Source organism: Puntigrus tetrazona, chromosome 23 (genome assembly GCF_018831695.1).
Source record: "Puntigrus tetrazona isolate hp1 chromosome 23, ASM1883169v1, whole genome shotgun sequence".
Classification (NCBI taxonomy): Eukaryota; Metazoa; Chordata; class Actinopteri; order Cypriniformes; family Cyprinidae; genus Puntigrus; species Puntigrus tetrazona.
The window spans coordinates 16,884,279-16,899,774 of NC_056721.1; the positions used below are offsets into that span (position 1 = coordinate 16,884,279).

Here is a 15,496-nt window from a genome sequence, read left to right on the forward strand (position 1 = left end):
ATGAAAGTGTGCAGCAGGAGGAGAAAAGGTGTGATTTGTTACCGGGATTGGAGTCTTTTCAGCTGATTCAAGCACGTCCCAAATTCACACCGAGATGCAATTTATGGGCTTGATAAAACTCAGCGTATGACTTGTTTCTTGCTGCATAAACTGCACACTAAACGCTTTATTTGCTCTTAAATGTCCCCGTGGTTGGCTGCGATAAAGCCTGAAAAGAGGAGAAAAAAAGAAAAGAGGGCCTTGGTTTTGAACTTCGGCCAAGCAAGCGAGTGTTTAAGCAAGGAAAGAAAGGAACGAGGGACTTGAAAGTGGTGCATCCGGTTTAAAATTGGAGTTTGTGGTTGAGTGAGTCGAGCTGAATGCTCTTCTGTAAATAGACATGTGACTTTGTGGAAAGGCTGTGTTGAACTAGACAAGCGTTGTAGCTCTGATGGGAAAGAAGGTTCTATCAGGCTCAGTATCATTTATTCATGATGATTTTCATCGTGGATGGTCTCTCTCGTTGCCAGTGTCGGGGTGTGGGTACCTGTGTGTGTGTGTATTTAGGCCATATTTCCTGAGGCTTTGGTCCATGCTGTGAAACAAACTTACGGCTGGTTGCAAATGCGTTTCTAAGTGGCCCCTGAAATTTGCTGAGCCTAACCTCATCAAAAAAAAAAAAAAAAAAAAGTTAAAAAAAAAAAAAAAAACTAAATGAATGAAAAATTTTAACATATTTTTATATAGTCTAGCCTATAATATATATTATGCTATATTGTATATATTTAAATTTTGCATATTGTATTTCTAAAAAGAAATAATCAGTAACAGTCAATTACTCCAAAACAGCTAAAAACCAAAACATCAATACTGATAAATAAGTCCAAAGTTCAAAAAGTTCTTCATGACTGATCCAAGATCAGTTCTGTGAAGCACGAACTGACACCATCCTTTTCCGTGACTGAGCTACTAAAGAGAGGCTCAGAGACCATCTGAAGCAAAGAGCCACGTCAAGACCAGCTTCAAGTGCCTGACTTCCCTCCACATTCATTTGATGCCGAACCCTCGGCTTTCACTGAGGACTTAAGCCTCATTAATATTAATAAGTCTTTAGAGGAGGGATAGAGTGCTGCTTAATAGAAGCGTTAATCATTCATGACTGTCATTTTCTTGTAGGCAGATCTCGCTAATGTCTATGTATTTGCACAAATCAGCTTACGAATGTCTATATTCAGACAAAAACGTGCAGAAAATAACGTAACTAAATTAAGAACAAAAGACAATCGTGTAAACGACTGCTCTAAAGGACATTTTTACATTTATGTGCGTTAGTGAGACAGAGAGAAGAAAAAATGGAAATGAACAACTCGGAGAGAACAGATTAAAAATGGATGAATTAAAAATATTCATACTAATTTGCTTTGAAGGAACTGCTCCGCTGCTTTGTAATGTGGTCTTGGCAATTGCATGTGACTAAAACACAAAATGCAGGGCTCATTTTTCATTGGTTGGTGTAAAAACGTTTTGGGTCTTCAACCGTTAATCAGAGTCACTATATATAATATAAATACTACATATTTCACAAAATTCAGTGCCAAGTGGCCTATAAGAGCAAAAACATACAGTCGCAGCATATTGATGTCTTCACATACTTTGTTATGCTACTTGAATTGCGAAGCCATTAAAATAATCAATATTGATGTAGCGAGCCATATACTCCGAGTGTAGTACGAGTATATTTTAATTTTACATTTTTATGACAGAGGGATGATTAAACATTCATCATTTGCAGTAAGTTAATTTCTTAACTTCAGGTGTAATAAACAAAATCTACTATTTTTAGACATATAAAGACATATTTCAAACATTTTCCCAAAAAATGGTGGAGCCAAATAAACAAGAACAGGATGTGTGCTGTAGGTTTTAATACGACAGGAATGCTATTTTTAACACTCTCCATCAACAAAAAACAGAAGCTGTTCATAACCTTAATTCTCCTATTCATCCTAAATGAAAACAGACAACAGGAAGTCATAACCCTTATTTTTTAATTGGTTTGTGTGCACATGGGGCAACAGCTTGTGATATGCAGACTGCAAACAGCCACATGAATCAATGAATTGCATGAATCAGGTAGTTTAAACACAGAGCAATGGTGCGTTACCTAAACTAATTAAACACCATGTCTTTCCTCAGTCTCCCTGCAGACACACACACACACACCCCCACACACACACCTCTCACAGTATGCCACCAACGTTCCAACATTTTGTTAATTACAAGAAAATGTGAGATATTGGCATCTAGAATGAGTATGATTGACGATGAGAATGGCAGAGAAGCTGAGAGAGAGACTCGAGATACACATAGCTCACCTTTCTCTGAGAGTCTATGAATAGCAGCATCAATAAACAGCTCATTCAAACTACAGAGTAGAAATATGAGCTGATGGGAGAGTCTTCTTTAACTTGCGTATGTGTGTGTGTTCATTTGTCTGAGATATGAAGGATGTTGAATACATTTGTATTGTATACTTTCATCGGGAAAATAATTTTTAAGTAAAATGTAGACATAAAACAAAATTACAGGGTTATACAATCAAAAAGTCTGGGGTCAAAAAGCTAACCAAGGCTGCATTTAATTTAATTAAAATACTGTAAAAAGATCAATATTGTGACATATTTTTACATAAAAAAAAAACTGTTTATATTTTAATGCATTTAAATGTGCAATTTATTTAGATGACAAGAAACCTGAATTTTTTTTACAGTCATTACTTCTGTGTCGTATGATTCCTCAGAAATCATTCTTTTTTAATTACGTTTTTATTATTAGCAATAAAAAACAACAGCTAAGTATTTTAGAGGAAATATTAGAAATTTTTTCAGGTTTCACAATAAATAGGTATTTCATAAGAACAGCAACAAAATAACGTAATAAATGTCTTCAGTGTCTCATAAATATATATACAGTAAATGTTCCATTCCAGTGAATAAAACTTACTGTATATGTAAATAGGTCATACCCATGTCACTATACAATTTTGTGTTCTCCTATGTCACAGAAACACGGACACAAACACACATGCGACCCACCTCAGTGATTCGAGGGTTGGTGCACTTGACGTTAGTGCTGGCGAGGTGTAGCCAGCGGCTGGTGTAGGGGTTGGACATGGGACAGTGCTGGCGTAGGGTGCAGCGGCCCTCCATACTGCACCAACCACACTGAAACTTCCTCTCAGCCTTCAAACACACTCCGCAGCTGTCCCTCTGAGCGCCACACTTATACAGGTGCACTGCGGGAATTGCACGTGCAAATTAGTGAAGTGTTTTTAAATAAATGCTATTTGGTGTAAAAGTTTTTAAAAAGTTTTTTGACTGCGGTTGACCTCTCTGACACTTCAGTAGCGCTATTGATCATAAATGTATCAAGACTGATGAAATCATGAAGCTCAGCACAACCGTGATGCTTAAAAGGTTTTGCTGAGCATGAAAAAGTAGCTTCAGACTTTCATTTTTTTTTTTTTATATCTAAAAACATGGAATGAATAACAATCATTTCAATCAATCACCTCGAATTTGATTCAGGGCAGAACGATTCTGGGAAGATTAGACGGGTTTTAGAGTTTTGGTTTAAAAACACATTATTTTGGGTTAAAAAACGTATTATTACCTTTGATGTTCTCAGGATTGTCAATGATGAAGTTTCCATTCCACACCACTGAGAAATCCACCGGCAACTCGCTGATTCTCATCCCTTCATACAGATACTGCGGAGAGATGGAGAGATCGAAAGAGCTTACGACATTTTCCTGACGGGGCAAACGCTGAGATAATGTAAAGTTTATGAATTTTTTTATTGGATTTAGTCTTTGCCTGTGTCAATTATTGATTACAACATGCAGCCATGAATGAATGGCAAAGTACACAAGCAAATAACACGAGAGAGAAAAAGAGAGTGAAAGAGAGGCGGTTTGACTGTATTAGTGCTCTTATTGAGTTACTCCAGACTTGCATCATCAGTCTGAGGAATAAGGAAGACTTTCAACACTCCTATTTTCTACAGCTTGGACACTGAGCTCTAATCGCCTTCATCTCTACTTAAAATGTGTGCGTGTGTCTGTTCGTTTGAAAGATAATGACTGAAAGAGAGCGAAAGGTGGTGGTAGAAAAAGATAAAATATACCTTGTCTGTGTTAATTTCACAATTCTGTTCAATATAACATCACACATAGGCAGGGAGTGAATTACACAGTGACTTTCGGGGGTCTGAGTACTTGTTTAAAAAAAACCCCCCAAGATTAATTAATTACAATGTACATCGTATGCCGATTAATTTAAGTTTTTATTAAAAATAAGTTATCCTTTCGTAAATGGAAAAAATAACGCTGAATTGACAAAAAAGTAGCTTTACAAAGAAGTCATTTAAGTCAACATACTAAAATAAAAATCTATTGTAAAATATGAATTCATTAAAGAAACGCCACTGTGTTTTGATCTGCGATGAATCTTTATTTTTGCTTGCTAAATTACTAATAACTTGTAGAAAATGTTATCAGCCAGTGATCATTCTGAAAGAAAACATGCAGTGTTTGTTATAGTAACACATGCAACTTTCACGCACAACTGACTAACAGAACTGCGCTTATATTTCAGCATTGCTGATGATCTTATGTTTATTTTAGTAAATATTTTACTCTTAAAATTCTGTTGACCAACAATAAGTTGAAGTATACATTTTATCACTCGACTGAATCTTTGAACGCTGTAGCGTATTCATCATCCGCTCTGGTGTGTCTAGGACCCTGTTCAGGGGCAGCTAACATTACATTTTAAAAAACAGTCAGGGCTATAGAATTGCACCCCAATATTTACAAGTAAATCTCCATATTATACATAGGCTACCCTAATGTATATCTGACACCCCCTACATTTAGTTTTGACGTCCATCAGGGGGATCAAGCCTTCTTTAAGGGTGTCAGACCCCCGCAAACCCCTATTGTAATTCGCACCCTGCACACAGGTAACCAGATCTAAATTTCCTACAAAACTGTGCTTTTCTGAAACGCGTCAAGATCAAACTGATTGCTCTCTTTCATAGCTTAGATTAATGTAGATACAATTAGTGCACTGTAAGTATCATTTTAGTTTTTCCTGATGTGCAACGGAACTATAGTGTTTTAAAATAATGTGAATAGCGTAGCTCACATTGTTTAGTTTTAGAAACAATCCAATGACTTATCTGTGCTCAATTTTGAAATATCTCTTCTGAAACAGCATGGAGCTACAAAACCAATCTGGCAAGTACAACTCAGTTATTTTGGTCTCTAAAGACTTTTATAAGAAATGATTAAAGCAATACCCAGATCTTGAGGTTTTGATTATTCACCAGATTCTGTATCTTAGCGAATGTGAGCAGAGTTTGAGACATTGTTGAGATCTCTCTATCAAACTCTGGATTCTTTCTCATGAGTGAAAAGCAGGAGATTAAATTAAAAGATTATTTTAAATATAATTTTATTGATGTTTAAGAAAAATAACTGAGATTTCCTTATTATCTTTGCCATAAAAACCCAAACACATACCGAGCTGTTCTGGCACTGCACGCTGGAGCTGTTGAATCTGAGCGCCGTGACTCTGTGACTGACTCCTTGTATGTGTAACACACACTCGTAGCCGCGTTGACCCGACTGAGGTTGTGGAAGGTTCCGGGCTTTCAGTGTGATGGGCTTCACCTCCCCTGCCGGGATCAGGATCTCCTCAGAACGCACCAATTGAGGACAGTCCTAAAGGAGTGAAGGGAGCTAGAGGTGAACGGGTAGTCAAGACAAACACACACAAACACAAAATCCTAATCCACCCGAGTGTACTCAGTAGAGAACAAGAAAGCTAAATTGATAGAGCCTTACAGAAACATGCAGTGTAGAAAAAAAAATGCACACACTTCAGTTTCACATATGCTCCCCATGCTCGCTTACACACAAGCGTACACACACACACATACAGCGAAACCTTAGCCAGCTTTAAAAGCACATTGACGTGTTACTCTCTAAAAGCTGTGTGTGGAGATAATGTACACTAGTAGGTCAGCCTGTGAGAGGCATCCCTAGTGTCTCTCTAATACCACACAGACACACACACACACACACACACACGCATATAAATGAAGCTGAACACAAACAGTAAGACCAGAAACATACTCTATGTAAGCACACAAGCACATAGCAGGCATGCATTTCTTTTGAGAAATAAAATAAAATTTAACAAACAAATAAAATAAAAAAACACCAAGGCATCAATTAAAAGTTGCATCTTTCACTTATATTTATATATATATATATATATATATATATATATATATATATATATATATATATATATATATATATATATATATATATATATATATATATTATACTTGAAGTGGTTAATAAAAAGATTTGTTAATTAAAAATTTATAAAATATATATATAAATATATATATGTTAAAATAGTATTCATTTTAAAGTTAAAAATAAGTAAAATAAATAAATAACATTGTTTTATTTATGAACCACTACTGCCCTTGAAGATATCCACATAACCTTTTGTTATAATTATCTAACTTCTAGAATAACAACTTTTTCCCTAAAGTATAAGGGTAGAAACACACAAAGGTACACAAACATACACTTATACGCATGCATATCTGCACACACAAAAATGCAAATGAGCACACACACACATACACATACCATGAGTGATGGTGCACCGTAAGGAGTTTTTGCCTGTGCAAGTGTGTGTGTGTGTTTATTTTGTGCATATGGCTGTGTGTGAATAAGTGGGAAGTCTGTGTGTGCTGTGAGGGAGAATATTCCGGATATCGACTGCTAATTGCTCGCTGTGAGAGGGTGAGCAAGTGTGTTTACCACCTGACAGGGTGTAATGTAGCACATTGATCAGCTGAACACCTGCAAACGCACACACACACACACACACACACACAGTCTCTAGCGAGGCGACCGTTGACTTCACACACACTTTTCAGCAGCTATTATTGGAAGCTCTTCCCAAGAGGTTTGTGATCCTGTAGATTTGCTACTCTGAGACTCTAACCCCAACACACAGTGTGTGTTTGTGTGTGTGTGTGTGTGTACCTCTGAGGTGTTGACACGTCCCTCCTGGAAAGAGCAGCTGGAGGGGTCGTGGGTGCAGAGGTTTCTGTACTTGCACCAGTGGCAGCGGAAGGAACTGGTCACACAGGAAAGACACCTAAACAGATGGAAAGAGTGTGCGAGAGAGAGAGAGAGAGAGAGAGAGAGAGAGAGAGAGAGAAGAATAAAGTATTATTACCACTCTCATGATGTCCCTGATTTATGATCCAAAGCCCTTTTTGAGGGTACTGTGAAAGTAGTCAGCATAAAACGTAGCTCTGGGTTTTAGATTAGCAATGGGGAGCAGGTTGTGCCTTTGAGACCAGCACTGCTGTGTCCTTGACCTTTGCGGCTTAATGCTGAATAAATTAAAAGTGTGCTGCGGAAATTTGCATGTGCCGTTGGATAGTGCTGTGCCACTGAATACCACATACAGCGACTCTACAAAGGTTAAGACTCAGACGTACAATTATCACTCTAGAACAGAGACATACAGACTTTATTAAGACGTACAGTCATAGCGTGACATATGGTTTTCATTAGGACTATATTGTCTGCGAGTGATACAATAGACTACCTGAGTGAATATGGAGTGGTCTTGGCAATGTAACTCTAATGCAATAATCGTGATGCTAAGTAATAGAATAGTTAACAAAAGTAATTGTGTTTTATAGTTCTTCTAAAAAGAAAAAAAAAAATAGTCTATGAGCTAAATGGAGAGAGAGCTATACAAATCCAATGCTGCTAAACAATATAACTAGCTTTGCCTTTTATTGTATCAATATACTTGTGTTAACTGTATCCCAAAATGGTACAGAAAAAAAGGTTACACTTTATTTTTAGGTGTCCTTGTTAAAGTATAATACATTTAAGTACTGATCAATTTTTATCAAATACATGTACTACTGTTCAGTTAGGGTTAGGATTAAGTTTGGTTTAGGGTTGCATGCATGTAATTATGCATAATTTATTGTTTATTATAGTAGTAAGTACATGTAACATTTACAACAAGGATACGTTCAAATGACCTGTAATGATAATATTATATATTGTTTGTAATATTTGCATACTGTAAGCATAATGCTATATTTATATTATTTAGAATACTGGAAAATGTTGTTGAATATCTGAGACAACTGCTGAAGGTTAATATGTGCACATCCATGTGAAAGCACTATAAATACATACTAAAAGATTTTGCGCATCAAAAGTAGTATTACACCCAATACAGAACTTATGACCCTAATTTCAACATCTGAATAACAACAAAAAGCCAAGAGAGAATAAAATACTCCTGAAATGTTTAAACTGTTTTAGAACAATCAGATAATTTTTTAATTAAACATAGATCATCATGGTATTTCAGACTCATGGAAAGGCCTTAAAAGTCAACTTAGGGGAAAATAGCAATTATTTAATTTGCAGATACAGACAAGTGTTGCTGCTTTTTTTTTTTTTGGTTGCTTTTCAGCATTTCACGGTACGTTAATTGCAAGCGCCATCTCACGGGAGCAACATGAGGTTAAGTGTTTCATTTAAGGCCAAAATTGAGATAAACCAGGGTCGTGATCCCTGCATCGCTTCACTTCCTGTGTGCCATCTCTATTTAGCTGTATAATCAGTATTCCAATATGCAGCGGGCAAACCATGAGAGGATACGGCCATACATTACGAGCATGTGTGTTTGCATGTATCCGTGTGTGCCAGCAGCGAAAAGCTTTCTGTTCATCATTTATATGCAGATGAGCCCAGCTTACGAGAAAGAGCACATCCAGAATCCATAATACCAACACATTCCAATACAACACTTACATCAGTTCAGAATAAATCCAAGACAGAGCGAGCAGGCCTTGTTCTATTTGTAGAGGAACATGTCACGTATTTGATGTTGAGGAATCTTGGAGATGTAAACCTCTACAGCACTTTGGCATCCAAGAGTTTGTGCTTTCCAGTTGATGGCTAAATTATGCAAGATTTACACTAAAATATTCATCAGTGCCAGCTTGCCATTGGGACAATGGGTTCAGATAGGCCAACCTGATTGGACGGCGAGATTTGTATATAAATCACGCTGTACTTAATCACTATATTGGGAACTCAAGATAAATTAGAGTATTTTACAACACTTGACGGGAAAGAGAGTGTGGGAGGAAAACCGAGCCGAAGACTGAGCCAGGTTGAACACACAAGGAGGGGCCATTCTGCCTCAGACTACCCATAATCCCCTGTGGCACTGGCACAGAGCGCCAACGGAGCTCGGTGTGAGGTCTTTCACACGCGAGGGGTGCGTGTTCAGAGGGATTGGATACAGAGTTCGTTTGATTAGTTCCAGATCTGTCAGATGCTCGGGCGACACGGCCGCGAGAGATCGAGGAAGCGACGCGAACGGGAAGGGGGCGAGTCTTTCGGCGCCAGCCAATCAGCACCCTCGGAAGCTACCTCTTCCTGAGCCTTTTAGAAAGCTTCCAGCTACTGGAGGGCTCTGTGATCTCCTGCATCGAGCAGCATCTGTTCTCCGCAGAAGGCACGCTTATGAGATGTGGCTACGAACGCACACAAGAGGCTACGAATATGCACTAAAACACACATAAACACGCACACGAGGGGAGTTCGAGGCGCGGCGTGAACAAAGACACAAAGCTCGCTCAGACGTAAGCGGTTGTTTATCAGCGGGCCTCCTGGAGAGTGGAGATGCAGTCGAACCCGCTCCTCTCTGATCAGCCATCACAGCAGATGAAGTGGAATTGAACTGTGACAGACAGCGATGCCTCCAGCCGGAGCGCCAAACCCACAGCACACTTAGATTCAGCAATTCAGACATCTCAGCCTCGACACTTGAGAAATGTCAAGCAATCAGCCGGCATTTGCCATAATGGATGCTTTTTATAGCCACGAGGCCCCTCGCCAGTCATGGAAAAGTGCAGCCTCGGAGGGACGTGACACTAGTGTCCTGCAAAAAAAAAAAACGATTTTGGAGAGTTCAGATTCGCTGCGAGAAACTGGTGCAGCGCCAGACGCTGCCTTGATAAACTCTTTGAATATTATCAAACGCCCGTGGGCCCAAAACATTCACAGTTTTTCCGTGTTGCGTAACACTTTTGAAACATTCACAGCGTGCGGAGTTGAGCTGGCTGAGCACTGTGACACAACGCTGATACTCTACGACACAGGAAGTGAGAGAAATATCAGCAGGGCTGCGTATGTGGGACGAATACATCAGAAAGACAAATATCACAGCAACGCGCCCCTGGGTAGATGGTATGACACATCGTATTTCTCATGATGTATTAGAAAAATAATTCCGATTGAGCTGTAAAGCTGAAAAACATTTGATAAACAACAGTTATGCAATCCAAAGCATCAATAGCATCAAGCAATTTAACCAAAGACTATGTATGTCCTGATGGCTCATTGGGACGGATTCTCTTGTAAATGCTATTTCAAGAAAGTAATACAAATTATTATTAATTCTAATTATAATTTTGAATAAAAACTACTTGCTCCTCCTCTGGAAAAAAAACAAACATTTTCTTTCTGCTGGTGTTATAGACTGTATGGTCTATTAAACAACATTTTTCTATTTATATAGTAAGAAAGTAAACCACAAATCCATGTTCCAAACCGTGTTTTTGGCTCTATAATGAGTGTTAATATTTTAGACTGATTTGGGTAGGTATCGGTACCTGCGTGATTCGTCATGGACATAAACAGAGAGAAGTTCTGTTTATTAACTGCTAGAGTTAAAATTCAAAAGTTACTTATTTCTTATATAAGAAATTTTATTCCTTAAAATTTCACTATCATCAAATGCCATTACATTAGATATTTACTTATTTATTTTCGATTCTATTCTTTTGAAATGTGTATTTATCAAAGAATTTGATAAAATAAATGCCACTGTAGTAGTGAGCATGAGATTTTTTCTAAAAACACAAAAAAATTAAATAATCCTTCCAACCCCAAAGTTCTGAACAGTAGTGTATCAAAAAGAGCTATAAAAATAAAATGAAATGTTCTCTGAAAAGGCTCTGAAATCTGAGCCTTTTCAGAAGCATGAGAGATTTTCCCAAAAGAAAAAAAAAATTGTAAAGATGGACATTTGAGCCCCTTTTGCTCAATTTAACCCATCAAGCCCAAATGACTGAGAAATTAACGAGTTCTCACATGTAATTTTTCTTAGCTCTGGAAATGAGTTAAATGAAGTGTGTGTATACTCACAGCTGGTGCACGCTGCAGTTGTAGAACTTCACCTCTGTGCTAATTAGCATCTGACCCGTTTCCTTCGAGTTCAGTCTGAGCTCGACACCCGACCAGTCTGAAAAAGAGAGCAAGAGAGTAAGACATGAGAACATTTCTGTCACATCGCATTCTGTTGTGTTTGGTTTGCCACCCTTTTTTCAGCTTGCTTCATGCTCAAGCTGTCTTCTGATTAATACTTGGCATTCCTCGCATCGTATTCTCACAGTCAAGCGGAGCCTCGAGCAGCTCTGCAGTGCGTGGCATCCAAACCGATATGAGCATATTTGGCGCTTTTTTTTTTTTTTTTTGGAGACATGCTATTGTCACACAGAACACAGCTGAGCCCTGCTGTTAATGTGAAACAGGCCCGCGGGCGGCAGCGTCGATGTAATGGTGGAGGAGCGGCTGGCAGAGCCGCAGAACACCAGCCAGGCCAATCCCGTTTGGCAGGGTGGCTGCGTGGAGAATGCCGTTCGGCGTTCAGACCAAACGCTTGCGCTCGATAAGCGGCCAGCTCCTTCATACTCAAATAAGCATGAGCTCCGTCCCAAACAGGCAGCGATTCAGCAAAGCATACAGTGTGTGGGAGTCAGCCGTGACCCGAAAGCACCACTTCCTCTCCTGTTCCCTCCTTCGCACCTGTTTCCGCGTCTCGTAACAGGGATGAACGGACCGAAGGGTAAAAGTTGGCTTTTTAAACATGTTTTTGGCACATATGCCAAGGACAATAACTGGCGTGCAATTCCCAAATGCCTAACCGTCTCGTGCCTTGCAGCTATTGGAAATAAACTAGGAATAGAATTGGTCACACCCACCACTCAATGAGCGGGTATTTCCACACATGATCGATGCTCATATGTTCCTATCGAGCCCGGTTCAGTCAAGAGAGACGCGGCAAATATGAGGCACCGGGAGATTAGATGACATTTACCTGAGGGAGGCCACTGATTGGATAACGCTCCCCCCAACAAGAGCACGGGGGTTGTGGGTAAACAGAGCTGTCATTTACTGTGAGCTGGGAGGGGATTATTGCGATTCAGATAATCACAACCAACTTCTGCCGAATATGCAGCCATCTGCTTCCCAACAGAGGTTAGACGGAAAGCACATGTAGGAATTTGCCCCTCGACGAATGTTAGCTTAAAAAAAATTCGGTATAATCTTGCTGTATAAGAGTCGAAAAAAATATAAATACTTAAATGAAACCTCTGTAGTCACGTATACAGTTACACCATGCGTTTTTTCACGTAACTGGATCCTCTACTTTTGGTTTCCCACACTGCGAGCCGATCCCCGATTAAATTCATAACCACAGATGACTCTAAACCCGATTGTTGATCAGCGTTCGGGAAGAACTTCCTCCCTGGAGCTATTATGGGTATGGGGAGGACAGAGGGCTTGTCACCTGTAATGGGCGTAAGTGTGTCTGAGAGCACGCCTGTAGCCCTGGGGCCGACCCGGGGTCGGTGTAGGCTCATTAGAGCCGTGGTTGTACGTGGCCGGTGGGATCGATGGTGCGGCTCAAGTGTGAGAGCAGGCGGCACCGCTGAATGAAGCCCTCATTAGGAAGCGAGGCTGCTGGGTACACTAGGGAGGGTCTATTAATAGAGCATCTATACAAGTGAATAGAGATCACCTCCCTAAAGAGAAAAGGTAGATGGATGGATAAAGAAAAAACAAAAGAGATGCCAATTGATAGGGAAAGTTGAGTACATGGAGAGCAGGAGTAAATCTGTGGGGGCATAAAACTGAGCGGCAATATGGAGTTTTATTTAGAGTTGTCTAGTTTGAATAAATACCTTGATCTATGGGGATGATGGGAACATCTTTAGCAGCGGGAGAAGTGCAGAGAATTTGATTCCCATCCACTCTGCCCTCAACCTCCGTCAGGTTCCCGAAGGAGCATGTGATTCCAGCGGAAAGATCTGGAACATCTGTCACTTTCACCAGCAGCTAGATGAAGGAAAGGGATCAGATTAGAATAGGAATAAAAATAAGAATAATGTACTTTGCAAAAAATACAATATTTTATTTGAATAAACTGTCATATTATAATATTATAATATACTTTTATTGTAAATAGCAGATTAATATCGCTTTGCACATTATGTAAGAGTTTATTTGATAATATTTATATAAAAAAATACATATATAAAAACATAGAGTGAGTGAGAAATCTACAGTCTGCATGTCTGAACCGTAACTGCTATCCACCGAGCTATATCTCCTAGAAGCTATTTATTTCTGATGAAATAACCTCAGTCTTCTCACATGGGCAAAGTTCATTCTGCCGCATGCACCAGATGGTCTCACACCGCATAAACTCCAGCCATCATTACAGACTTAACCTTATAAAGACTCCTGCTCAAAGGGCATTTAACAATCCGTCCGTTTCCTTCTCTATCTTTGAACTACATCTCCTGCATTTCACACGACTGCTCTCGCACATCTTCTCAAAGCACACATGGCCCTCTGAAGTCATTCTCTGGAGGACCGGTGACACACAGGATAGAGCTCACAGGCTATAAATACACACATTTCACATGCAGGCTGGTCTTCTCGCCACTGAAGAAGAGGACAATTATTGCTGTGACATTTGTTAAGACTGCGTGGTTAACTTTTTTGCTTTTACCACATCGTTTTCAATAGTTCTGAGGTTACTTTCGGACCATCTCATTGACCTTTGCCCTCTCTTTTGAAATGTCCAATGTCTATATGCCATCTAATTACTTCAAAACAACACGGATGCTCCTTTCTGCACTCTTTAGGCTAGCGCGCTGAGAGCGATAGCTACAGAATTGCTAATTAGCTGTCTTGTTATTCGTTGTAGATACACAGGCTGTACTCAAACATCGAGAGAAAGCATTGTTTTGCTATAAAGCATTGTCTGACCATAACAACACTGACGAGGCGTGATTGGTGTCTCTATGTTTTGCCATTGCTCCTTTCATTGCGCTTTTTTCATTTCTCGTCACGGCTGCCGATGCGCAGGGAGGGCTAATTGTTGCTAGCATTTCTAATAAAGGTAATTTGATTGTTTTTGCTGCTTTTCATGCTCCTCCGGCACCCGTGCGGATGGGTTTTGTTGTCATGGTGATAGTTTGCCTTCATCATACGATGCGCTGAACAGCAGTGACCCTGTTGTCATGTTGTTGAATGCTACGGCATGACAGAAACATCTAATTTAGAGCCGGACGCCTCATTATCTTAATCAGGTAGCTGTGATACAGAGACTCTATCAATTATGTGGACAAGACCATTTTTTTTTTGCTTGGCTTAGTAGGGAAGTTTAACCAAGGTGAATACCTTCAAACTTCCTGGTATGCCTGAGTTTTTTTTGCATGAATAAGAAGCAAAAACTAAAAATAATGTCCAAAACAAGAGTCTTAGCCCTGAATCGATGTCTCTGTCTTCTTGAACGCAACTCCTACTCCGGCCCACACGCTTATTTGGCATCTCACCCACACATATACCTTTCCCAAAGGCCTCCGTTTCCAGATATCTCGCTGTTCAAGCCCTCCCACACAGTGCACGCTTTCCAAAACCCAAAACTGTTTATCTAGACATCACACTGAAAACTAATTCATTTTAATTTTCTCGCTAGAAGGAATCCGTGCTCCTGTATTTCAGTCAACAATACCTTGAGGTTTTTAAGGTGTTTGTGTTCTTGTGAGTAAAGGTTATAAATGGTCTCACCGGTACGCTGGGTTCAGACACGGCGATGCTGTCTGGGTACACTGTTGCTTTCACACACTGGTTCAGCGTGGCAGCAAAACGGTATGGCTCATTTGCCCGCTCGCAACGATCCCTTTGAGAGCATCTAGAAGAGAGAGAGAGTGCACAGAGGTTAGTTGCATGGGAAAATATTGGGACAACCACAAAGATTGATGTTTATTCATTTGGAAGAAAGTCAGTAGAAGATAACCCTTCTATGAGCACATATCAAGTTAATGAAGGCTTAACAAACCAATAAACAAAAATGAAATGAATTAATGAGGAATATCCATTAGATAAATTATATTCTTTTATCACTTTCTCACCCTCATGTCAAATTAAAATAGCATTTAAAACACATTAAAAAACAATGGGTTGATGCAAAGTGCTGTACAATTACAAAGCACATAAATATATATACAGCATAATAAT

The 15,496-nt window shown here is 39.4% G+C and overlaps 1 protein-coding gene across 1 annotated transcript in view; it reads right to left on the reverse strand.

The window, feature by feature from the left end:
- plxna2 (plexin A2) overlaps positions 1-15,496 on the reverse strand; it is a 175,202-nt gene that overhangs the window by 52,194 nt on the left and 107,512 nt on the right. Inside the window, exons 6-12 of the mRNA XM_043225103.1 lie at positions 15,047-15,170; positions 13,150-13,303; positions 11,330-11,426; positions 7,115-7,229; positions 5,564-5,764; positions 3,652-3,748; positions 3,075-3,274 (exon numbers count right to left, since the gene is read on the reverse strand). Coding sequence (XP_043081038.1) covers positions 3,075-3,274; positions 3,652-3,748; positions 5,564-5,764; positions 7,115-7,229; positions 11,330-11,426; positions 13,150-13,303; positions 15,047-15,170 — 988 coding nt within the window. The remainder of the gene's footprint in view (positions 1-3,074; positions 3,275-3,651; positions 3,749-5,563; positions 5,765-7,114; positions 7,230-11,329; positions 11,427-13,149; positions 13,304-15,046; positions 15,171-15,496) is intronic.